Here is a 25,870-nt window from a genome sequence, read left to right as displayed (position 1 = left end):
TCCGCGCTATTCACTGTCCATCTGCACGACGCGGGCGGTGGTGGGGGCGCTCGCTGGATGCAAAATTCATCCAGCAAACAATTAATAATAATTATCGCTGTACAGCAAGCCTATTCACGGTCTTTTTGCATCGTGCATCGTGCATGGCCTTGGCGGGACTTACAGCAAGATGGATGGTGAATACGGCGCTTCAGACGAAGGATCAGGGTCGTAGATAGAATAATAGGTAGACCGTAGACGTAAGTACTGTGTAACCGCATATGAGATAGCGATAGCACGACGTAACGATGAATAACACGTCAATTATTACCATTGTTTAGTACCTAGTCAATATTTGTATTAACCGATCAACAATATTTGTATTAAACGTTTTTTATGTGAAAACAAGTTAATAACTCATGAGAAATACAATTACGCCACGAATTCTCAAAGTTTGTTTTGCAACTTCTTGTATGTATTCTAGAAAAAAACCAGTTAGGTACACGATAAGGGACAAAAACAGGTTAGCTGCGTCTCTGTTTATCACATTAGTAACTTTATCTGTGCTCTCTTTTTAGTGCGAATGAGAAAGCAAACGTTCCTGCATCTACCTTTCTTACAGTCGGTTTTTTTAATCTAGGCACCTACGGAAATAAAACGAACATTTACAGTATAATTAACTTTATATTTAATAACAATAAAGATATTTAGTTATCGTTAAGGTAAGAGTAGTATATTAACAGTAAGTAGTAAGCAGTAACTAGGTAGAGGTACTGTGAGATGATTGTCCCTAAGGACTGTCCTTTGTAGTAGGTACCTATGTAGGTAGATTTATGAATAACGGTACATCTAGTTGCAGCAGGCAATTATCTAGGGTAGTCAAGCCTTTTGTTTAATTTCATTAGGTGGACAGCAAATACCAGCATACCTGTCGAAAAAAGTTCATTCAATATCTATCAAAAAATAATACGAAATAGGCAGTGCAATTCAAAACTAAGTAGTAAACAAGATGTAAATAAAAAAATTATAGCACAGTGTAAGGTAATCCCACACAGTGGCCTGGTATTATAGTACATTATGGACAAGTGTGTAATGTTGGGGATTACCTACCGCTGAGGCGTTAGGTGAGGGTCTTAACTCTTAAGATAGCCGAGAACGGTAATCATCAATACACATACATGTGTATCATACGACATTTTTCAACACACTTGTGAAGAAAATAATACCAAAAAATAACCTTCTTCATAATTAGTAGGTAGGTACTTGTAGACATTTTAATTAATAAATAAGTAACTGTAATGCCACAGTGAAAACGAGTTGTGAGATTTTTTTTGCAATGGCAGGAAAAATTAATCAGTTTTCCTATGCGCGCGCATTTTATAATGGCGATCGGCCGTAGACTTAAATGATGAGGTTTCTTTTTTTTTGGCTTTTTGCGGATAGCGTTTTAGCCACGTACAAAATGGGGAATTTCAAGTTTTCTTTATTATAAACTCTGGCACTGGCACTCTGACATTTGGTAGGTGGGTTCTTTCTAGGACGTAGGTAGGTACCTACCTATAGGTCGGTATCAGCTAAGAAGAGATTCTACGAAAATCCACTCGTAAGGGGCAAAATTGGAGTAGGAAGATTTTATTATGAAAGTCCTATGTTTTTGAAGTTAAGAGATATGAAAATCGGCATATAAGTATTATGTACCTACCTGTTCTATATCCGTCTCCAAGACAAAAGTTATCTCTGTACAAATTATTATATTATGATGCCTGCGACTTCTTATTCATCCACATAAAAATAGCTATACATCCATCACTGGGATGCAGGTAGCTAAGTTCCTATGCTACGAGTATCTGCAGACTCTGTACCACGTCAAAATCGATTAAATTGATGGGCCGTGAAAAGCTAGCAGATAGACGGACAGACAGACAATTATTTCATACTTCTTATATTAGATTATTTAGAATAGAATTTACCTGTCACCAACGAAGCAGTATCTATCTCGGTAATCGTAAAAGGTGAAGTTGCGGTCGACAGCGCAGCGCGTGAGGTACACGCACAGGAGTCCCGGCGACTCCGGCAAGCATTCATAGTCGCCTCTATCCGATTGTGGAGGCTGCACAGAACAGATAAATTAGAATTTAGATTACAATAGAATAGAATAGAATATGTTTTTATTCATGTAGGTAAACTTTTTACAAGTGCTTATGAATAGTCAGGTAGTTTTAATTTACCACTGGTTCGGAATGCCGTTCCTACCGAGAAGAACCAGCAAGAAACTCGGCGGTTGCTCTTTTTAATCTTTCAATTTACAATGTTATTATACCGTACTATACAAGCCATTGCAATAGAAAAGAAAAGTATTGCACACCAAAAATGAGATTACAAAAAGATAAGTAAAATGTAAGTAGGTAGGACGAAGGTAATTTTTTTGAAAATGTTACATTAGAAAAAAGCTTCCCTTATCTAATTATATTGCACAAATATCAGTTGCCCGCGATTTCGTCCGCGTAAAATTTCTGGTTTCTCATGAAATTAGAAACCCGCTGCAAAGTGCCTCACCTACCTATTCGCTCTCTCACCTTAAGGTACTTAACCCATCTCTAACTTCAAAACATAAAAAGAGTAATTTATTACCTATTTTGAATAAATTGTTTGAATTTTGAAGATATAGAACTTTTATTTAACCTTTCAATCCCCATTTCACCTTGCAAATTTCAAGTTTAAAAAAACAATGATTAAAACTTTCCCATACAAACTTTCATCCCCTATTTCCCCTATTTACCCTTAAGGGCGAATCCAGTTTAGTCAGTCAGGACTTTGAAATTTAATAAATACAGATTCATGGCCCGCCACTTCGTCCGCGTGGTGTGGTGATTGGTGTTGGTGATGATGATAGAAATAAAACGTCTGATCATGTTGAGCGTAAAGCGTGTAATAATCGAGAATGCATTAATACAATGTAACGTGCAACGTTAGCAGTTTTGGCGCAAGCTGGTGTTACACCGGGCTTACGGTTGGAGACACACCAAGCCTACACTACACCTCTACCGTTTTTTTTTTTTTGAAAGAAAAAAAACAAATAAAGAAATCTTACACATAAAGAACTTAATCATAAAAAGGAATAGTTCTATTCTTATGCACTAATCTAATTTTATTATCTATAATTATCTTAACATTTGGAGATACATCTTCTACCACTGGGTATGGACCTTTATATAAATTTTCTAGCTTTTTAGTATTCTCTTGCTTAACCAAAACCAAATCATCCTTTTCGTAATGGATTGGATTTATTTTTATATCATATTTAAATTTTCTTGCTTCCTTGCTTTTAATTAAATTATTTCTCGCATCACTTTGAGCTTTTTGTAATCTATATTTAAGTTCAAGAGGATAATTTTCAAAGTTATATAAAGGTTCAACTTTTGATGTCAGATTGTTAGGCAATACACATGCATGGCCAAATACTAATTCATAAGGAGTATATTTAGTTTCACTATGAACTGTTGTGTTGTACGAAAATTTCCAAAAGGGAATCCAAGAACTCCATGAATTTGGAAAACCGTTAGTTTGTATTCTAAGAAAATTACCTAACCCTTTATGTGTATTCTCTAACGCACCAATAGATTCATGATGATAAGCAGTCGATAACATTTTTTCAATACCTAAAATTGTACAAGTTTCTTTCATTATAGAACTAATAAATTCAGATCCTCTATCCGTGCCAATAATCCTTGGAACGCCGTAAGATAAAATAAATTTTTCCACAAAAATTTTAGCAACCTCTTCAGCTGATTTTGTAACTAATGGGTATGCTTCTAAATATTTTGTTAATTCGCATTGAATTGTTAGTATATATTTATATCCAAAATCATCTTTATCTATAGGACCAACAATATCTAAAAATACTTTATCTAAAGCTGAAGATGCTGTCGTAGTTACAGTTAGAGGTTCTCGAATATATCTATGATGCTTACACTTTTGACACTTAATACACTTTTTAATAAACTCGATGACATCTGTTTCCATCCCTGGCCAATAATAATACTTTTTAATATTGTTAAGTGTTCTCCTTACTCCTGCATGTCCACTTGTAGGTAACAAATGGAAATCATTTAATATAAGTTTCTTTTTATCATTATCACTTATTCTCTCCACATTATTTATTACACAAAACCTAAGATTTTCTTTATTTTTACTTTTATCATCTTTTATTTTATTTAACATTGTTTTAATCATTTTCAAGTTATCTTCATTTTTAATTATAACGAGCTCTTTTATATTTATCTCTTCACACATATCTTCCAATTCTTTCAACAAGTCGTCTCGCGTGCTTATTGATAAAGAATTTGGGTTCAAACATGAATATATAGTCAACTTTTCCTTAACGTACATGTAGTTTTTATTTCTTGAAACGCGTTTATTTAGTCTTTTACTATTTAAAATATCTAACCACTTTCTCTTATCGATTAATGTCAGTTCCGTGTCATTAGTAGTCTTTTTTAGTATCTCAACAACGTTAGGTTGATCAGTCCTTACGTTGTCTACATGTTGTCTAAATGCCGGTACGTCCTTGTTTGTAATAATATTATTATTCTCACATTCTCTCGCTTTCTTAGTCTGAGCACGTGTCATCACATTAACATTCTTCTCACTTACATACTTCTCATTCATACTCTTCAACTCATTAGATTCCACAATCATACGAGATAATGCATCTGCAGCTACATTACTCTTTCCCTTTACATACTCAACAACAAAATCATACTCTTCCAGACAAAGTCTAAATTTTGTTAAACGACTGGTAGGATTTCTCATTCCAAATAAATATATTAATGGTTTATGATCTGTTTTTATCCTGAATTTACGAGCATATAAATAAGGCCTAAAATATTTTACTGACCATACTATAGCTAGTAGTTCTTTTTCTATAATCGGGTAATTTAGTTCTGCTTTATTTAGATTTCTGCTCGCATAAGCGATTGGTTTACCGTTTTTATTGCATAATACACTACCTATTGCAAAACCTGAACTGTCTGTTTCTAAAACAAATTCATTATTTTCTGAAAAATCTGGATAACTCAATACTGGAGGATTAATTAGAATATTTTTTAATGTGTTAAAAGCTTCTTCACATTCTGATGACCAATTAAAAATTGCATCTTTTTTTGCGAGTTTATTTAGAGGTAAGACAATATCTGCAAAGTTTTTTACGAATTTTCTATAGTAGTTAGCGAATGCTACGAAACGTTTTACATCATCAGTTGATTTTGGAACCGGATAATTCTTTACCACTTTCACCTTTTCTGGATCTGGTAAAATTCCACTGTTTGAAATAACATGGCCTAAATATAAAAGTTCCTTCTTCAAAAATTCACATTTTGAAGGATTTAACTTGAGATTAACTTTTCGAAGTCTTTCAAAAATTGAAATTAAATTTTTATTATGATCTTCCAAATTTCTACCTAAAACTATTAAATCGTCTAGGTATATCAGACATTTTTCATAATTCAATCCTGCCATAGCTACTGTCATTGCTCTAGAAAAAGCACTTGGGCTGATTTTCAGACCCATAGGCAGTCTTTTCATTTGATATTGACCTTGATCAGTCGAAAAAGCAGTATACTTTCTACTTTCTGGATCTAATTCAATTTGATAATACCCTTGCGATAAATCAAGATGTGAAAAATATATGAAACCTGATAACGAATCTAGAATATCTGTGATATTGGGTAGTGGGAATTTGTCATCTTTTATATTATCATTAAGCTTTCTATAATCTATAACAACTCTCCATTTTCTTTCACCTGATTTATCTACCTTTTTTGGAACTATAAGTAATGGACTTGACCAATCACTAACTGACTCTTCTATAATATCATTTTTGAGTAACTCTTCAACCTGTTTTTTAATTTCTTGTTTTTGTGCAAAGGGTAACCTATATGGTTTACTATAAACCGCTGAAGTATTGTCTTTCAATTTAATGTCTTGCTTGTAAATATTCGTTACACTCAATTTATCATTTGGTAAGTGAAAAATATCACTATACTTAGCACAAATATTTTCAATTGTACTTTGTTCTTCCTTATTCAAATAAGATTCCAACTTTAATAAAGAAAATAATTCACGCGTGCGTGACGGGCTTAATAAGCTAGAACTAAACTTACTTATATAATACTCATCTGCATCATGCACAATAGGCTTAATATTTCTTAAAACTACTTTATTTTCTGTTGTATTTAATATCTTAACAGGTAAACACCCATTTTTTGGCGAACAAATTGAATTCGCTATGAATACACCATTAGCCACTTCATCGCTTACAATTACGCAATCTTTATTGAGATTAGTAGGAATATACTTAATAACTTCACATCTAGGTTCTATTTCTAACACGTCATCAAAGTTAAGCGCTAATCTTACAGTACTAAATCTATTCCTTAATATTAAACACTTATTTTTATAGTTCACAATCCCACGGTATTTTAATAGAAAGTCTTGTCCTAAAATTCCAGATGAATTACATGGTAAATTACGAAACACATAAAATTTTTGTATGAATTTTTTGCCATAGCAGTAGAGATCTAAAAATACATAACCTTCTGACATAAGACCGCCACCAACTCCATGAATCTCAAACTCATCAGCATAAAATTGTGGTTGATTTCTAAGTTTATTTAATGAACTACGCTTAATAGCGCAAATTGATGCTCCAGTATCCACTAATAAGTCTACTGTCTGACCGTAACGCCTAAAATTCACCCAATTTATGCTATTTCCTGATAAAATGAATTTAGGGACGAAAAAATTTTTCTGAACTCTCGTTGTTTTCAGTTGACGAAGGAGCAGCATAATTTATTTTCCTCTGATTCCTATTTGTAAAAGCTCCTCGTGAACTCCTATTGTTATTTTGCCACTGATATGTAACACCACGACCTCGAGTTGGGTTTGCACCCCTGAACGCATTTCTGGCAGATGAAAAACCACGATTATAATAGGAATATCTTTGGGAATTATTATGAAAGTGATCGTTGTTATGATACGAATTATAATATGACCTTGGATAATATTGTGGCCTTCCCCTATTAAAGTTATTATAACCACGTCTACCACGAAATTGACCTCTTTGATATGTCATGAAAGGAGGAGGAGGATTCACTAAGGATTCGTCCTCCGCTGCTCTTATTGCATCTTTCAGAGTGCTATAGTTGCGTGCGGCTATGATCGTGCTTAATTTTTGGCTCCGTAATCCATCTGCAAACCGTTTTATAGCATTTTTTTCATTTAATGGCCGCAAAATTTCGTATTTTGACGGCTCTCCGTCAGCCTGTGAAATCGTTAATTCTACGAATAATTTTTCAATTTCCTGTCCAAATTCTTCAATCGACTTATTGGCCTGAACGGTCGATTGTAGTTTACTTTGTAACGCTACATCGGATTTTTTAGTTAACAGATGCAATTTCATGTCCCGCAATAAAGATTCTACATCGTCGTATTTTGTATTAAGGCGTAGCTTAGCATTACGCGAAAGGCGTGTTTTCAAGATAAAATTCACAAGTAAGCATTTAGTTTCGGTATTTAACATCGAATTATAAAGTTCAATTGCATCTATTAATTTTTGCGTAACACTTTCATCGTCGGTCATAATAGGCAACAAGTTTACCGCGGTTTTCAAATCAAAACTTACCTTGCTCTCCATCTTGCCTGTGGAAGTTTCCTGAAAATTACACAATTTAAAAATATCCCTACATAAACTCTCTACCTTATATTTAATTCCTAATACATATTTTTGAGTGTCCTGTGTATACTCGTTTTTATCTAATTTTTCATGTACTATCCCTATTACTTCTAAATAACTATTATAACATTTATTTGCCTCACTGTACTTCTTCACTAACAAGTCCCCTTTTCTTCTAGTAGGTCCGATTTTCACTAAATAAGTCCTTAATTGGTTTAATTCCACTAATATCGTGTCTAACTGTTTTAATTCCATATATTAATTTTTATAGGTAAGTTCACACTTAAGTAACAGGTGCAGTTCTCGGAAAAAGGTCACAGTACATTTCATTCACATCGTAGGTACACTGTTCACAAACACTGGGTCGGGTCACGTCGGCCAAATTTCTCGGAACGTCGCGTCGCGGGGCTCAAATATGCGCTGAAGTCACCATCTCCGGGGGCTTCGTTACAACATTCATATGGCCTGCATTCATTTCTCTTCGTAAGATATTAATTGATTTTTCTTGACATTTTTTATAAAAATACCATACAATAGCCATCATCATTATCGACAACACCACTATTAATAAAATATCACTTAATTCCAATTCCGAATAAAGTCGACTAGCGCTGGCCTCGCCATTGGCATTTTGCGCCACAACGATGGTTTCTTCTTTTGACTTGGAATATTTCTTCCCCATTTTCTACCTGCATCGCTTCTTCTCAAGTCCTTAGAGCAGGGTCGCCATGTGGTGATTGGTGTTGGTGATGATGATAGAAATAAAACGTCTGATCATGTTGAGCGTAAAGCGTGTAATAATCGAGAATGCATTAATACAATGTAACGTGCAACGTTAGCAGTTTTGGCGCAAGCTGGTGTTACACCGGGCTTACGGTTGGAGACACACCAAGCCTACACTACAGTGGATTAAGATTTTTAAAAATCCCACGGGAACTCTTTTTTCGAGGATAAAAAGTGGCATATGTCCTTCCTCGGGATGCAAGCTATCTCTGTACCAAATTTCGTCAAAATCGGTTGATTGGATGGGCCGTGAAAGGCTAGTAGACAGACAGACAGACAGACGGAAAGTCATACTTTCGCATTGTTAATATTAGTATAGAATAGTATGGATGTAGGTATAATATTTTTCTTACATTGACATCTCTGGAAAGCTTCAAAAGATGAACGAATTTCCCATAAGTATATCTAATGACGAGGGCCTCTTCAGTATTATTGATGTAATTTAATGCCCATTCATATCCTTCTAGGTGATACATTGCTGCCAGGGCCGACAAATCTGCAAAATTGTTATTTTGTCGCGAGAATTCAAAGGCTTGAGCGCAAATAAATTTGCAGCCGTGCGAAACACACAAGCAATTTTTCATCTCACTATAGCGAGGAAAACGCTAGATGCTTGATACAAGAGGCGCCAGTACCATGGAGGTTTCAATAAAAAGTTTCTACTGATATGACGTTTTGTCGGCCTCAACGACGGTGCTCTACAAATTTGCTATCTCCTTCTGAAGATCGATGTTCATCACTTTTGGCCGCGTACTGTAAGCTAACTTTGTACTATTTCATCAAAATCGGTTAAACTGACAGACAGACAGACAGACATACAGACAGACACACTTTTACGTATTTATAATATTAGGATGGTTTATATTAATTATTACGGATCCAAAGTAGGACCTACTTTACCTATCATAAAAATTATAGTAGTCCACCAAATTGAGTTAACATGGTTACTCTAACTAAGAAAACACAGGACGCAGGTTTTCTCTTTCGGCTCGCGTTACTGGCCTTAGTCGGCCTTCTAGGTGTACTACGTAGTAGTACATCCAAATTCTTTGACCATAGGTGAATCCATAGAACAAGGTGAACCGTACTTTTGACATGACAGTTGACCGGTAAAGTCGGTTTTTTACATGTTTTTTAGAAATATTTTGTGCGAGGTGCGAAGTATTAGCTAGCAGGTATAGTGTAATATCTATGGTATTAGCCCTAGAACCTGAGCGAGACCAATAATTAATCTATGCCCTAGAATATAGGGCTTTCTCTTCCAACATCAATGGTATTAGCAATTTATATGTACATGTCTTAGAAATTCTTTGGTATATACCTACTGGTATTGTTGGACAAGATACTGTAAATAAATAATATTTTATTAGCAAGAATGTGGGTTCTTATAGCTACTTTAATCAAGCACCTATCTATCTATGTATATTTCATAGAATAAATCCTTACACATGCTACCATTAAGCAAAATAATTGCTTAAACGTAATTTTAAACAATTTTTGGTAGGTACACACACCTATTTAACAGATTACAATGGAGAAACTTACTTGAACCACTGTTGCCATAATCGCTGTTGCCATTGCTGCTGCTGTAAGTGTTACTATAACTAGCATAGCCGCTTTGACTGCCGCCAAAACCAATGCCGTGACTGCTGCCAAAACCGCTGCCATGGCTGCCATGAATGCTGCCAATACCGCTGCCATAACCATAACTGTTGCCATGAGAGGCACCATAACCGCTACTATAGGCACCGGTGTTAAAGCGTTTAGCTGTGAGAATAAACATATTTTAAATAAACTTACGAACTCACATACCTACTTAGTAGGTTTATTGCTACGTTTGTTATTTACTCAATAATTACCTAATAATTATTGAGGTAATAGGTATTTGTGAGCATAGTCGTTAGTATTATTATATATTCTGTGACATAGTAATAATTATAATACCTTGAAATGAGGCGGAAAGGAAAGTCGGAATTCTAAAACTGTACCTGCTACTTGGGTATAGAATAATAATGTTCACGAGGTAAAGACTAGGTAGGTAGATCATTTTAGGATTAGAGTCCATAATGATTAGTCCAGTCGACATACTCTGTAAAAGAGACAGAATATGAAAGACGAGAACATTACATGCGACTGAAATGCGAATGTTGAGATGGATGTGTGGTGTGACAAGATGGATAAGATAAGGAATGAATATATAAGGGGAAGTTTGAAAGTAGCACCAGTGGTAAAAAAGATGAGAGGTAATAATATGCTGGCATGGTATGGGCATGTAATGTGGGGGGAAGAAAGCCATGTCACTAAAAGAATTATAAATGTGCATGAGGAAGGAAAAAGAGATAAGGTACGGAAGAATGATCAAAATATCTATTTGATAGTAGGTAGGTTTAATTAACACAGGTATAATAGTAGGTAGGTGTCCCTCAGGGATCCATCCTAGGACCACTTTTATTTAATACCGACGATTTGAAATTCACAAAAGAGTTTTTAAAAGAAGACGACCCTCAGTCTTTACAGGAAGATATTGATAGAATTGCTGATTGGTGTCGTTCAAATAGCATGGACGGTGGACCTAAATCCCACCAAATGTTCGTATATTATAAAATTACCAACTGTTCTTTACAAAAACTGGTATCTGTCCGTGATCTGGGGATAACCATTGACACCAAACTACGTTTTAACGTTCACATTGAAAATATCTGCACATCGGCGCATAAAATGCTTGGTTTCTTATTTAGAAATACAAAACCGTTTAAAAACCTTTAAACTAAAAAAATATTATTCGCTAAACTAGTACGAAGTAAACTTGAGTATGGCATGGTGATTTAGAATCCTAGTTACCAGATACACAAAGATCGTTTAGGCAATTTTATTCCATTAGACATGACAAAGGAACACCTTATATCTTTCGTCTTAAAAAAATCCTGATAGACGCAAACTACATGATATGGTATTCTTACACAAACTCGGAAACGGTACCATGGATAACTCGGAACTGTTGAACCAAATATCCTTCATGATCCCCTTTCGTATGCCGTGGTATTCTACTTCACTTTTTGTTCACCAAATCTACAGAACAAATCTCGGTCATCATTTCCTCATACCTAAGCTAAGCAGATAATATAATAGCTACAGTGAATTGACAGCTAGGGATATTACATTCTTTCGCACAACTTATCAGTCTAAATTTACATGCTGTAGCCGCCTATAATTTGAATTATAAAATAACTTAGCACCTAGATAAAAATAAATAAAATAAAAATATTATGATAGTGTGCACTATGAAGATAAACTTACTTGATTCAGCAAACAGGATAGGTCCTGCGTCTGATTCCACGCTTAATCTTCCCCCTGTGAAATAAGTTTAATATAAGTAGGTAGGTAGGTAAGTACTTACCTAAAAATTTATTATGTCAGCACTAGACTGAAGTTACGAGCTGATGGCATATTTTTATTTCGGCTGACGTCAAAATGACGTCATTTCGATGTTAATGAGTCATGGTTCCTGTGCAATAGCAATTTGCGGGACTTATAAGTAGGTACTCCTCAATGGAACAATTTTTAGCGAAAACTTTACATTTTTATTGATGGTCAATTTAACCACCTTTGGATTTTGGAAAGTACTTTTCAACGATACTCTACAAGCGAAGAGATATTTCGTAGTTAGTTAGGTGTGTGCTTTATTAAGCAATTAAATATCACTTGCTGGAAAATATCGTGAGGAGACCTGCATGCTTGAGAGTGGTCCATAATGTTCTGAAAGATTTGTAAAGTATGCCAATTTGCGCCCTTGGCTTTGAGAGGACACCCGTGCTCTGCAGGGAACCGGTGCAGCAGGGATGCAGATTGTAGATGGCTTGATCATGATGTTGTCGAAGAGACAGGCTCTGACAGAGGCACAGACAGCTTTTAATGCACTTACCAGTACTTGTGCCTGTGTAGGTTGGGTTCTTTAGGGAAGTCAATGACGCGGGTGCTGCCTTTGTGAATGTATACAGTAAAAATTCTGAAACATAATCAAAATTCATTCATATTAGTCACTGACCTCTGCTTATATTACAAACGGTTTGGACCTGCGATTGCCGACTGTCTTGCAACTTAATTAGCAACTTGATTTTCGCCATACCTGTCATTTTGTATGGCACACTATTTTCAGAGTGATTTTAATAGAGATTATTGTTATTACCTACTTACTTACCTATTTTAATTTGAGGTTTTCAGAAAATTGTTTAAAAATATTCTTATTTTATGGGGTTTGTGGGTGCAGTGAGTCCAAGTATCCGGTCAATAAGCAATAAAATAATAAAAGTCTAACAAAACACAAATTAGGAAACAAGAGTACATATTGCGCGGGAAAATGCGGGGAGGCATGCCGCATGGTACGTATGCACACGTGACTGCATAGAGACTAGAGTAAAGTAAAAAGTGACTGTCTCGGAGCCGACTGGCGCGTGCATAGATATTAGAAAATAATTATAGTAATAGGTATGGACGCGTGATTCGCCTTGTAGGCGCTGCTCCTTGCAGAGCGCATTAGGCCCTGACACTAGTACCCTAAGGGTATGATCACACACGCTATACTTAATTTACTTTGTTAAAAATTAAAAATAATGCTCAAAAAGTGAAACGATTTTTTATACTCACTTGGATCGTCAACTGTTTCTGCGTTCACAGCCTTAACGACGTCAGTTTTGTTCAGCCTGACTACCACGAGCGACGTCAGAGGCGTTACAAAAGAGTACTAAAAAAATAGAGTTTTCCTTAGCATACCTAAAAGGTATACTTCGCAAAAACCACGGACAACAGACGGAAACGTTTAAGTGCGGAAACCAGCCCAGAGCGAAGAAAGAAGACCTCGCAAAAACGCGTAAGCGTCTCGATTTGCCCGGTGTGGCGCTTTAAATCTTCTGGAGCTGAGTTTTTCATACGTAAGTAATATGATTTCATGGTCAGTTTGCAAACAAATGGGACAAAGTCCCATGGGCCGTGTAAAAGTGCGCCTCATGCGAATAGCTTCTTGTTTATTTATGTACCTTTTACTACTTTTACTTTAAGTCAGTTAAGGAAAAATAGATTATAGGTACTTACCTAGTAAGTTATAGAAATATTGGGACAAAAATTATTCAAAAGGAAAAGTCATCATTACCAATTCATCGCTCAAGGCTATATTATACTAGCGACCGCCCGTGGCTTTGCTCCCGTTGGAATTTCGAAAAATTTGTCTATATTTTAAAGGGAACCTGAAGTATGTGCAAAAATACAGCTTTGTAAATACAAGAGTTTCAGTTTGGGCTTCGCGTCAGAAGTTCAGGGTTTGCTGAACTTAACTCGTAAGTAGAAAATATACCTACCTGATGTTATTTTTCGGTATACCTACGCATATATCTTACCTTTAAAGCAATATTCAGAGCTTTTTTCTTGGGGCTTTCCTCTAAATCTGAACTATCATTTTCTGTGCCATTTTGGCTTACATCGCCGGCGTCGCTTTTGTCAAGCAGTTGTTTAATAGTAAGATATGCCCAGAGCCGCTCTAAGGGCAAGTGTTCATCTTTGCCTCGTATCACTGGCACTTTAGGATTTATCTCGTAAAGTGTCTGCGAAAGAGAATAAGGAAAAGTATTTAAACATAAGAACATCCGCAGATACTACTTATAACTTAGTGTCGTGGCAACCCATTGCCAGACACACTTAAACTTTTTAACTTTTAAGAGTGTCTGGCAGGGGGTTGCCATGATAGATACTAAGTCTCTGGCAATGCATGACGTGATTTGTAATATTATTCTGAAGAAAACATAAAAAAACTAGAGGATGCCCGCGACTTCGTCCGCGTGGATTTAGGTTTTTTAAAAATCTCGTGGGAACTCTTTAATTTTCCGGGATAAAAAGTAGCCTATGTCCTTTCTCGGGATGTAAGCTAATCCTGTACCAAATTTCAACAAAATCGGTTAAACTGTTGGGCCGTGAAAAGCTAGCAGACAGACACACCTTCGCATTTATGATATTAGTATGGATTAGACTTAATACTTTAATGTAAGATTTTTTACGCCTTTATTTAACTGTTATTTCCCAAAGCCATCATGACCCAAACGAACGTTCCTCCCAGTGTTGAGGACAATACGTAGAGAAACTTTCAGCTTTTATAAAATAACGAAGGTCTGGCACGCGCTGGCTCCGCCACGCGTCCATTATTGCACATACCATCAGTGCGATAAACTATGGCCATGGTCAAGAGAGCTTTTTAAAGACTTGATTGAAGTTAAATGAGATAAGGTCAAGGGTTTTCGAAATAATTAATTCTTTTAACTATCCTATTTTATTCTTCTTCAAAGTTTCTAATGAGAACATGATGAAAAACCTGTATTTAATTAATTATTTATTTAAGGATTGACTATAACATACCCGACCACGACCATCTCCATTGCCCCTCAATCCGCGCACTTGCGGCGTGATTTCATTGACGTCCTCTGCGATCCTTCCTACTACTGCCACTTCCGAGCCGTCGTTGATCGTACGAAACTCGCTTCTGCTGACCGATCCCTCTTTTATCTGTAAAGTAAATTGAAATTACTGGGTGGCGGTTACCACAATAGAAACTAGATGGCGCTGTTCAATCGATGACGTAGTCCCGAACAAATGTACCGCCGATAGTAATCGCACTAACGGAATTTTCTGCAATCTGGACTATATATAGAAGTTTCAAGACATAACTGTCGGCCCAGCTGGCGCTACCGAGCACAACCAACCGCTCGGTGGGAGATCTCCCCTTTGGTACGGTCGAGCCTGCACACCGCTCCCGTACAACTGTTATTACTGTCATTTGGCTACCTACGGTTTTCATTCTAATGGCTTCATATGACCTGTCTGCGAGGGTAGAGGAACTTGACGTCAGCGAGGAGCGGCGAGGACACCTGTCGGTAGAAGTTGTGCAGCTGCAGCGCCGCGTCAGCCGCCTCGTAGATGTGCCGCATGAAGCCCTCGTTGCGCAGCGACAGCTTGCGCAGGAACGTGCGGTCCGCGTCGTCTCCTGGTAATTAGATTATATGAATGAGATGCTTGGAATCAAAATATTATGTAATAATTTGGTAACATGCGCGGGATTGTAAAAAGTGCACTTTTTGCAAGTGCTTTTTACAAGTGGTGCTTTTGACATAGGTATACCTACCTTACCTACTTAGGTAATTATTTTCAGAAAAGGTTAAATAATAACGAAATCTTATTAGCACATAGGCATAATAAATTGATCTATAAAACAACTAGTAGTTTAAAATGGTAATAATTTAAAAAATTACCGAAAGCGAGTGAGTATAATGGCACCCGCTTCAAGCCGCTGTTTTTCTCGGACATGTGCGTAATGATGCGATCGGTATTCCTTACACCCACGTTAGGTTGGCCGTCCGTTAAAAATATAATTAGAGGCTCTAACACATCTGTAAACATAATAAATGTTAACAAACTTTCCAGAACAAGTACTTACTCGTAGATTTTTCGTATATATGTTAATTTAACAACAAAGTAAGTTAATGTTGCATCGTCATTCAGTTCTTACTTATGTTTAACAAGCTCATCAGGAAGTTAGTTTAAAATCGATTGCAAAATTTACAGACAAACAGACCGACAAGAAAGCACATAAATAAAAACGTGTTCAAAATTCAAAGGTAGCTAGTTTAAATCCATTGTAAAATTTGTATCAAATAGACAGACAAACAGACTGACAAGAAAGCACATGATTAAAAACGTGTTAAAAATTCAAATACGCGCCGACTTGAGAACCTCTGGTCAGTCGGTTAAAAATAAAGCTTAGTTTAGACAGACTTTATAATTTCTATAATTATATGTATCTATATTTTGTACCTAAGCTTAAAACATTTTTAACTATGTACCATAGGCTTAGAATGTACGTAATATTATGAGCGTAGCGAAAAAATTCTAAGCCTATGCTATGTACTTACTTTTATTTTGATCTGTTCCGTTTTCAAACTTTACCAAAGACACATTTGCTGCATCGGTTTGAGTTTCAACATGAGTCCAGTTTTGTATTATATTTATAGCAACATCGAGGGCTTCGTAGATATTCGTAGCTGTAAAGATGCATTTTTTCTCTGTTATGTACCTCTCTACAGCTATCTTTAAAATTAAATATTTTATGGGTAAGTAGTAAGTAGGTAGTCTTAAAACGTTCGCCTCCTATTTTTTTTTTTTTTTTTTTTTTAAAAGAACATTAGCCATGTTAAATGACTAATATTCCCATTTCCTCTCCAACTAAGCATGAAGCTTGTGCTAGGAGTAGGTACGACAATAGTGCAACGGGCGGGGTTTGAACCGTCGACCATTCGGTTTTCAGTCCACTCCTTTACCGGTTGAGCTATTGAGGCTCATAACATATTATATTTGGGAGGTCGGAGGTTCGATCCTGGGCAAGCACCTCTAACTTTACGGAGTCATGCATCGCACTTGCTTTAACGTTAAACGATGAAGGAAAATATCGCGAGGAAATCTGCAAGCCTGAGACTGAGAGTTCTCCTCTTCTCAAAGGCGTGTGAAGTCTACCAATCCGCACTTAGCCAGGCTATGGCCAAACCCTTCTTATTCTGAGAGGAGACTCGTGGTGAGTAGTGAGCCGGCGATGGGTTGATCAGGAAATAGTGTGTAGGTAGGTACCTCCATAAGCAGCAAGTTCGGATACAACTGTCTTTGCCCAAGCTATGTTTTGCGGTGATGCAAGTGCGGGTGGCACTGAGTTATGGCTCCTGTTTGGTGGCTGGGCATCCTTCAAGTCATGAACCTGCCAGAAATAGTGACATTGTAAAAACAAGGATTAAAAACAAGGATATTAAGTGTTTAAATTTTTATTGGTCTGAAATATTTTAGACGTGATTGATTTGATTTTTTTTATTTTTATTTTTGAACTAGCTTATGGTCGCGATTTCGTCCGCGTGGACTACACTTTCAAACCCCAATTTACTTACCCCCTTAGGGGTTGAATTTTCAAAAATCCTTTCTTAGCGGATGCCTACGTCATAATAGCTATCTACATGCCTCACCCCGATTCGTCTAGTAGTTTGAGCTGTGCGTTGATAGATCAGTCAGTCAGTTAGTCAGTCACCGTTTCCTTTTATACTTATATTAAGACTAGCTTATGCTCGCGACTTCGTCCGCGTGGACTACAAAATTTCAAACCCCTATTTCACCCCCTTAGGAGTTGAATTTTCAAAAATCCTTTCTTAGCGGATGCCTACGTCATAATAGCTATCTGCATGCCAAATTTCAGCCCGATCCGTCCAGTAGTTTGAGCTGTGCGTTGATAGATCAGTCAGTCAGTCAGTCAGTCAGTCAGTCAGTCAGTCAGTCAGTCAGTCACCTTTTCCTTTTATATATATTAAGATTATCAGGTCTCCATGAAATGAAATAATTTTATTTATTTCATTTCATGGAGACCTGATAATTATTTAATTATATGTTTACATTTTACAGTTTACTATATACCTATTTAATTTTATTTATTTCATGTAGGACGGCATGTACACTTATGATTCATGTCAAGTCTCTACCACCGCCGGTTCGGAATTCAGCTTCTACTGAGAAAAGCCGGCAAGAAACAAACAGTTGCATATTATAATATGTAAACATGTTATATTGCAATTAACCAATAAGTACACTAGCGTGTGGGCTGTTGAATGTTTAGCCGACCGTTTCCATGCAACGTTGTCATTTAGAAATTCATCAATCATTGCACAGTTTTTAAATTTATCCAAAATTTAAGAAGCTTCGGGATTCATGTTATAAAAACGTATAGGTACTCGACCACACAAAGGATTTCTGCACTTTACGTACACGATAATATTATGACGCTGTAACTGTAATTTCTAGTGGTTAGGACGTCCGCCTTCCAATCGGAGGTCGGGGGTTCGATCCCGGGCACGCACCTCTAACTTTACGGAGTTATGTGCGTTTTTTTAAGTAATTAAAAACTTGCTTTAACAGTGAAGGAAAACATCGTGAGGAAACCTGCATGCCTGAGAGTTCTATAATGTTCTCAAAGGTATGTGAAGTCTGCCAATCCGCACTTGGCCAGCGTGGTAGACTATGGCCAAAACCCTTCTCACTCTGAGAGGAGACCTGTGCTCTGTAGTGAGCCGGTGATGGGTTGATCATGATGAACTGTAATTTCTGATATTAAGTATGTCCATTGTGTGTATCTCTTATTTGCACATGAAATTTATTTAGAATTAGTTTGGCCATCCAAAGGGGTAATGCTGCCAGCATCTTGGGTACAAAGCCTTGCTGCGATGATCTCGATGAGGTTTTAGATTTCATTCAATTTATTTTAGTTTTAATTTAATGTTTTTAACACTTTTACTTAAAATTTAAGTTTATTTAATAGAATAGTACATCCCTTTTTAAATATAAATAAAATAATTATAAAAAATAGTAAATTTATATATTACCTATGTAAATTACGATTGAAAAAATATCAAAATCGGTTCATTGGTTTTTGAGATAATCGTGAACATACGGTCGAATACATTAAACTTTCGTACGAAATCGTATAAAAATTAGGTAGGTATATTTAACGTACTATAATTTTTGAGTTAAATTCGATGATACTGAAGTAGTCGCTTGGGTTGAGGTCGGAGAGAATGGCGTCCATAGCCTTCCGCAGCTGCTCTATCTTAGTTCCCTCCATGGAGCCGGACGTATCCAGCACAAACACCACATGTTTGCTCAACGGCGGTAAACAGCTTGGGGAGAAGAAGTGTACAAAGTAGCCGTCATTCACCTAAAATAAGATGACATGAAAAATTAAACCTAGTACTTAGTACCGTAGTAGTTAGTAGTATAAGAAGTTAAGTAAACACAATAGGTACCTAAGTAGTAAACATTTTTAGGGTAGCCAAATGGTAAAAAACGGAACCCTTATAGATTCGTCATGTCTGTCTGTCTGTCCGTCCGTATGTCTGATGTCACAGCCACTTTTTTCCGAAACTATAAGAGCTACTGTTGAAACTTGGTAAGTAGATGTGTTCTGTGAACCGCCTTAAGATTTTATACAAAAAAAAAGATTCCGACGAATTGAGAACCTCCTCCTTTTTTTGAAGTCGGTTAAAAATAGAAAAAAAACAATAAATTTTGGGGGGTTCCCCATAGGTACTTAGAACTGAAACTCAATTTTTTTTCATCAAACCCACACGTGTACTGGATAGGTCTTCAAAAATGATATTGAGGTTTCTAATATAATTTTTTTCTAAACTGAATAGTTTGCGCGACACTTCCAAAGAGGTAAAATGTGTGTCCCCCCCCTTTTCCCCCTGTTACTTCTAAAATAAGAGAATGATAAAACTAAAAAAAATATATGATGTACATTATTATGCAAACTTTCACAGAAAATTGGTTTGGACGAGATCTAGTAAGTAGTTTTTGATTTATCGTGCAAAATGTCGATAAAATTTCATTGTAGTACGGAACCCTCAGTGCGCGAGTCTGATTCGCACTTGGCCAGTTTTTTTAATCAACTCGTAAGATTCTAAACAGATTTTGAATGGCTTCAAACAAGCCATTGCCATTGATAGGACCATAATTGATATTGCCATTTGATTTCTTTACACGAAATAAAGTCAAAAGTAAATAATTTCTGCAGTTTTAATTTTTTTTAATATCTACATTTAATTATTACGTGCTATTTAGATATATTACTATAGTAAGTTGTAAATAGGTACTTATTATTTACACCTACCAAGATTTCTCCATTCTTTGGTTGATCCACGTCATACTGAACCACAAACTGGCCTAATAAACCCTCTTTATCATTGTCTTCCTCCGCACTATCATAGCCAATATCTGGATCACTTGATTTTTTACTTTTTTCCTGAAAATCACTTTTATTTTACTATCTTTATGGTTCAATGATAAACGAGAAATAGGAACTAGCGAACAAAACGATATAATTACAGTTCTGATTAAAATAATATATGTTTTTTCCTTCATCCGGACTTATTTCCAAGCAAAACGGCCTAAAACTTTGCTAAATTTGAGTCCAAAGTTCGTGAGTTTGATCAATGAATAAGAAGATAAGTACAACTTTGAAGTCATTTCCAAACAAAACGGCTTTAAACTGTGTTAAAATTGAATCTAAGGTTCAACAGGCAGACAGCTTTATTTTAGTTTTTAGCTCCTGAAAAATTCAATCTCATACAATTACACATTTTGTTCGCCAGCTGCTCCTGTTTGATATCGTGATCAAAACTTTTTACAAAAAAAGCCGTTTTAAGTCAGATGCCTAAACTCTAGGTTCTAGAGAAATACGTACCGCATAAATTTCAGCAAGTCTTGTCTGTTCCGCCAAATCGGGGGTGAACGTTATTGTGGCTTCCCGACCGTTTCTGACTCTTCGAATAACAGCTTTAGCGTTCTCTGTAAGTAAAATATTTGTATATTTATTACTAAAACTAAATATAATTATATCTACCCGATCAGGATAAGTAGGAACTAGTATTTATATTTTTTTTTGTGAAAACTTCACTGGCTTAATGAAATTTCCTAGAAGGTTAAAACTATGTAATATCACGTAATATGTTTAGCTGTTTGTTTTCTAAATAATAATTTAAAAAAACTACGTGCTATGTAGCACGTAGAAACCGTGCACGTAGTTAGTTAGTATAAAGAAACCATTCAATTATAGCATGTTTCTACTTTGCTATAGTTGCTACACGACACATCAATTACGATTAGTTCAAAGCTGTAAGAGGAAGGCCAGAGTTGGCAATCTCTCTCAACATATCTAAATACATATAAAAGGAAAAGGTGACTGACTGACTGACTGACTGATCTATCAACGCACAGCTCAAACTACTGGACGGATCGGGCTGAAAGGCATGCAGATAGCTATTACGACGTAGACATCCGCTAAGAAAGGATTTTTGAAAATTCAACCGCTAAGGGGGTGAAATGAGGGTTTAAAATTTGTGTAGTCCACGCGGACAAAGTCGCGAGCATAAGTGTTTCTACCTGTGTCCGCTCTATAGCGTATCAAAGCGATGGTTTCGAAGTCTATAGGTACCTACTTTGAAACCATCCAACTGATGTGCCCCACACTGGTTTCATTAGAAAGGCAATAATGTGAAGATGGTTTAGAGTGTTTTGTTAATTTTTCTAGCGTAGAGTAGCTCACGCCGGGTATCCACTACTTGGTAATTGATTAAAAAAAAAACTCTATTAATTGCTCGTTAGCTTTATCAATGTAAGAACTCACGTGCGTCATTCTCTGTCGCATCGATCTCGTTCCCAGTTCTCAACTCCGGCACCCTCAGTACCGAGATCTTCTGAGACTCCTTGATGTGTATAACGACGTCCATTTTGGGCACGAGCGCGCCCGGGAGCAGGTTGATAGCATGGTTGTACACGCCGTTCCGACGGACCAACAACTCTTCGTATCTTAAGAGGTACGTCGCATTACTTCTGCCTTCCAAGTTGAATTTTATTGTGAAGTGGTTGGAGTCCCGAGCTCTAGGTTTTAATAGTTAACATATAGTTAAATTACTGGTTTATTTGATACTAGCTGATGCGCGCGACTTCGTACGCGTTGATTTAGGTTTTTTAATCTTTAATTAGCCTATGTCATTCCCCGGGATGCACGCTATATCTGTGCCAAATTTTGTCAAAATCGGTTGAAAGGATGGACCGTGAAAGGCTAGCAGGCAGACAGACAGACAGACACACTTTCGCATTTCTAATATTAGTATGGATATTGATAACTGTCTATATATAAGTTAGGTATAGCTTACTTACTTGGTAGCGACATGAGCAGCGGAAACTCCTTTTGCAACGGCATCGTTGTATATTTGTTTAGCTTCTTCTTTTTCTTTTACATACGCTTCGTAGGTTTCCTTACCGAGAGTCCTTAAATTGAAATCCAAGAAAGTAATTACAGTGCCCGACAGGTTGAGATGGCAATCGGGGTGGGGACGTCCCGCACAGCCGCACAGCTATCGCGCTAGACAGCGCGGGTGACGTGCGGGTGTGCGTGGCCTCCGCGTCCCCCCGCCTCATAGCCCAATTGCCATCTCGACCTATCGCGTACTACATATACCTATATTTTTTTTTAATTTATCTTCACGAAAAAAGTACTTACTATAAGAACTTACAGTTTTACATTAAATGGTTTCTACGTCCGGTAAGATAGCCCACCTATAAAACCTGCACTTTCTTGCACTACAAGCACAGGACTTGGCTATCACCAATAAGGCTGTGCAATCATCATCTCAGTCATCTTATGTAATACATACATAGTAAATCCATTGATAAAGGCGGTCTCCGGCAGCAACACATGGAAATTGGCTTGTTGGGGCCGCTTGTTGGGATTGTACACGTTGGACACGACGGCCGTGCGTGCGTAGCGCAGAGCGATCTCGGAGCGCACGCGCAGGTGGGTGATCTCGAGGGGCGAGGCAGGCTCATCATCGGTGATATCGTCGACCGGCTGTGATATTTTAAACAAAATGATTGTAGTTTCTCTCGTACAGCCTGTACTTTGTCAACTTACACAAATATAGCAGCACAAAAGAGAGAAAGTGCGGCAGAATTTCTAAATACCTACTGCCGCAATATCGCTTTTCCGGCTGGCATTACAGAAAGTATTTAACTCCTCATAACTTCCGAAGTGAACTTAATTACTTACTCGCAATGGATATTTGTCGGTAAATTAGTAACTGTCCGAGATGTGAATATGAACTACGATATTCCAGAAAATATTCGTGTAAATCATCATCAATCAAAGGGATTCACGGAGATATCATGATAGATTATGGTATGGAGGTATTGGAGGTTGCATTACAGTACTTAGGTTACTTAAACAGGCTGTAAAATATAAAAGTATAAGCTACTGAATACTGATACATACTAGATACAACTTAAAGCAGAGGATCTAAAAATTTTGCATGTAAGTTTTATGTAGAGAGAGAATAATTTTTGTTTCACCATAAATTTTATGTTTAAATTTTCACCAAAAATTTAAACATAAAGTACGTTCTTACATTGAAACTGCTGCCAACTACAACTCTGGGATCGTCTATAGTCGGGAAGTTGGGAAAAGCTGCAGATGCTGCATGCGCGCCGAGTGACAATACACAGCAGCACAGCACCGTCACCAGCCAGTCCCGCTTCATGTTGTTACCCTGAAGACGAAAACATTTAAATATAGGTACCTACTATAACTTTAAATACATTATCAAAACTTATTTTCATTGGCGGATAAAGACGTAGGTAGGTATATGATCTTCTGGTCATTCTAAAATCCATGTAATAGTGTGCAAATCTTTACGTTGTAACCTCCCACCAAACGCATTGTTGAAAATGTGTGTAACATAATTTTACAAAAACATATAAAGCGAAGTCGGGTCTGGGCTGGTGCGAGCGATGCGACCGCACCGGTTATCGTCAAAGGAAACGAGGTAAGGGATGCAAGAGAGTGAGTTATTGTATGCACCACAGGGTTTGAAGAATACGCTTTTACCAGCGAATATGAGGCATGCGCACAGGCATACCTACCTACGCTGGGTAGCGCATGCGTCTTTACGCAAGCTGAAAGAGCACCAGCGGAGTGCAGTAAAATCTTATATATGCTCCTCTTTGCTTAATGCTTGTCCCCTAAGTTTATAAGTTCAGTTAAACATACCTACGAATGCTCCTATCCTAGCGACATCAAGTCGGTGGTAGGTACTTGTTTGTATAAAAAAGTGCGAGTCAAGTGTGAGGCGGATACATACACGAAGGGCTCTGAACCATCGTACAAGAAATCTCAAACCAATATCACTCAACAGCTGTAGGTATAATGCGTTAAAAATGACTTCTCACACGCCATTTTAACTTTTTTGCATTGAAATAAAACAAATTTCATATCAAAAGTACGAACGGTACTTTTGACATGACAGTTGACCCATATAGTCAAAATGGCCACCAACTTACGGTTTAAGGATTTTTCCTTTACTTGTGCTATAAGATATTGCTACTTGCTAAATTTTATGATTCTAGGTCAACGGGAAGTACACAATAGGCTTTAATTCCCTTGACTTGACAGGCACGACAGACGACAAATTAGTGATCCTATAGGTAAGGGTTCCTTTTTACGGAACCCTAAAAATATATAAACCTGATGATTCTAGGTCAATGTACTTTTTAAACAGGTATACCTACCTATCAAAATTCTATACTTATGAAATTTTCCTTATTCCACCGGATCTTTAGTAATTTACACGTTTACATAATATGCATAATATTAAATGCCTTTATCATTTACGGATTTACTTTGAGGGAAAATCTTTACAAGATTCCACTGCCACGTTAATTATTTTCTTAGAATTTTGTTGTTGGTTTTGTCTGCAATGAAATCACTAGCCAAATTATCACTACCTATAATAATGTAAATGGGAAAGTGTGATTGTTTGTCGATTTGTCCTTCAATCACGCCACAACGGATCAACGATCGACGTGATTTTTTGCATGGATATACATAGTTAAAGAGCTGGAGAGTAACATCTAGCTAGCTACTTTTTATCCCGGAAAATCAAAGAGAGGTTCCCAGGAGATTTTTAAAAACTTAAATCCACGCGGACGAAGTCGCGGGCATCAGCTATTTGGTAATAAAAAAAAGTAATGTAAAATTAGTACTTACCTACCTATAGTTTTTACACTCGTTTCAATTTCCACAGGAATAACACACAGTAAGTAAGATTTTTGGTTACCTAACTAGAACCATTATCACTAACGAAATCTGCAGACTTCGCCTAAAGCGTCAAATAATACTATTATGTAGGTAACGTTAAGCTGCCATTTGACGAATATTCATAAATACAACAAAATACCTATCAAGGACACAAGTACACTAATAACTATCTCGGAGACGACTTACGAACAAAGATATAAACAACAACTACATTTTTCCTCCTAGTCGAAACCGGTATAACATCCATACTTGCTTAGGTCAAACAGTGCGAAACTTCAATTATGATAAATTTATTTTTATGATTCTATATAATATAAACAAAATGACGTTAATAAAATAATTAAAATAAAACTATGAAACCCCGTTAATCCTAAATGGTCATTTAAACGAAAAACTGGTCAAGTGCGAGTCAGACTCGGGCACCGAGGGCTCTGTAGGTAGACCAGCCAGGTAACCTCCCAGTGTGCCTGGGTGCTGCAGATCCCTTTTGGATGCATCGGGCATCCGAGGGGAAGAGTAGTATTCGGGCCGGTGCGGTGCACCCCGGTAACATGGCTAATAATCTCTCTTCGGGGATAATGTTAGCCATGGCTAATGACCTGGCAGGGGGAAGGTTTCTTTACATTTTTATTTATTTTTATGCATAATAGTTTCTGACTTAT

At 36.8% G+C, this 25,870-nt stretch overlaps 2 protein-coding genes across 3 annotated transcripts; both read right to left on the bottom strand.

Annotated features, from left to right (window-relative positions):
* Positions 1-638: 638 nt before the first annotated feature.
* On the bottom strand, positions 639-25,400 carry LOC117981991 (inter-alpha-trypsin inhibitor heavy chain H3-like). 2 transcript variants are annotated; one of them, XM_069498200.1, is made up of 21 exons: positions 25,158-25,400; positions 23,521-23,661; positions 22,774-22,967; positions 22,277-22,387; positions 21,741-21,994; positions 20,799-20,902; positions 20,226-20,357; positions 19,071-19,271; positions 17,153-17,276; positions 16,444-16,572; positions 15,784-15,921; positions 15,352-15,518; positions 14,894-15,040; positions 13,885-14,088; positions 13,139-13,235; positions 12,417-12,500; positions 11,792-11,845; positions 10,040-10,261; positions 8,848-8,990; positions 1,950-2,089; positions 639-907 (listed from the first exon to the last, which is right to left on the bottom strand). In XM_069498200.1, the coding sequence occupies exons 2-21, from the start codon at positions 23,650-23,652 to the stop codon at positions 859-861; spliced, it is 2,826 nt and encodes a 941-aa protein (XP_069354301.1). In that variant the 5' UTR covers positions 23,653-23,661; positions 25,158-25,400; the 3' UTR covers positions 639-858. The 2 variants fall into 2 exon arrangements, with proteins under 2 accessions (XP_069354301.1, XP_069354302.1); XM_069498201.1 differs by having other exon boundaries at positions 25,162-25,400.
* LOC138402260 (uncharacterized) lies at positions 2,339-8,833 on the bottom strand. Its single transcript, XM_069498218.1, has one exon. The coding sequence runs from the start codon at positions 7,964-7,966 to the stop codon at positions 6,767-6,769; it is 1,200 nt and encodes a 399-aa protein (XP_069354319.1). The 5' UTR covers positions 7,967-8,833; the 3' UTR covers positions 2,339-6,766.
* Positions 25,401-25,870: the final 470 nt, after the last annotated feature.

This window comes from Maniola hyperantus, chromosome 4, assembly GCF_902806685.2.
Source record: "Maniola hyperantus chromosome 4, iAphHyp1.2, whole genome shotgun sequence".
NCBI lineage: Eukaryota > Metazoa > Arthropoda > Insecta > Lepidoptera > Nymphalidae > Maniola > Maniola hyperantus.
This window is presented reverse-complemented; position numbering and strand designations above follow the sequence as displayed.

Bases quoted from the DNA above. Each gene is read 5' to 3' on its own strand.
- LOC117981991 (XM_069498200.1), bottom strand. From the start codon at position 23,652: ATGAAGCGGGACTGGCTGGTGACGGTGCTGTGCTGCTGTGTATTGTCA. The intron at 22,968-23,520 runs GTAAGAACGTAC...AAAATATCACAG, and splicing joins TAGTTGGCAGCAGTTTCAAT to CCGGTCGACGATATCACCGA. The intron at 19,272-20,225 runs GTAGGTGTAAAT...ATCTTATTTTAG, and splicing joins CAAAGAATGGAGAAATCTTG to GTGAATGACGGCTACTTTGT.
- LOC138402260 (XM_069498218.1), bottom strand. From the start codon at position 7,966: ATGGAATTAAAACAGTTAGACACGATATTAGTGGAATTAAACCAATTA.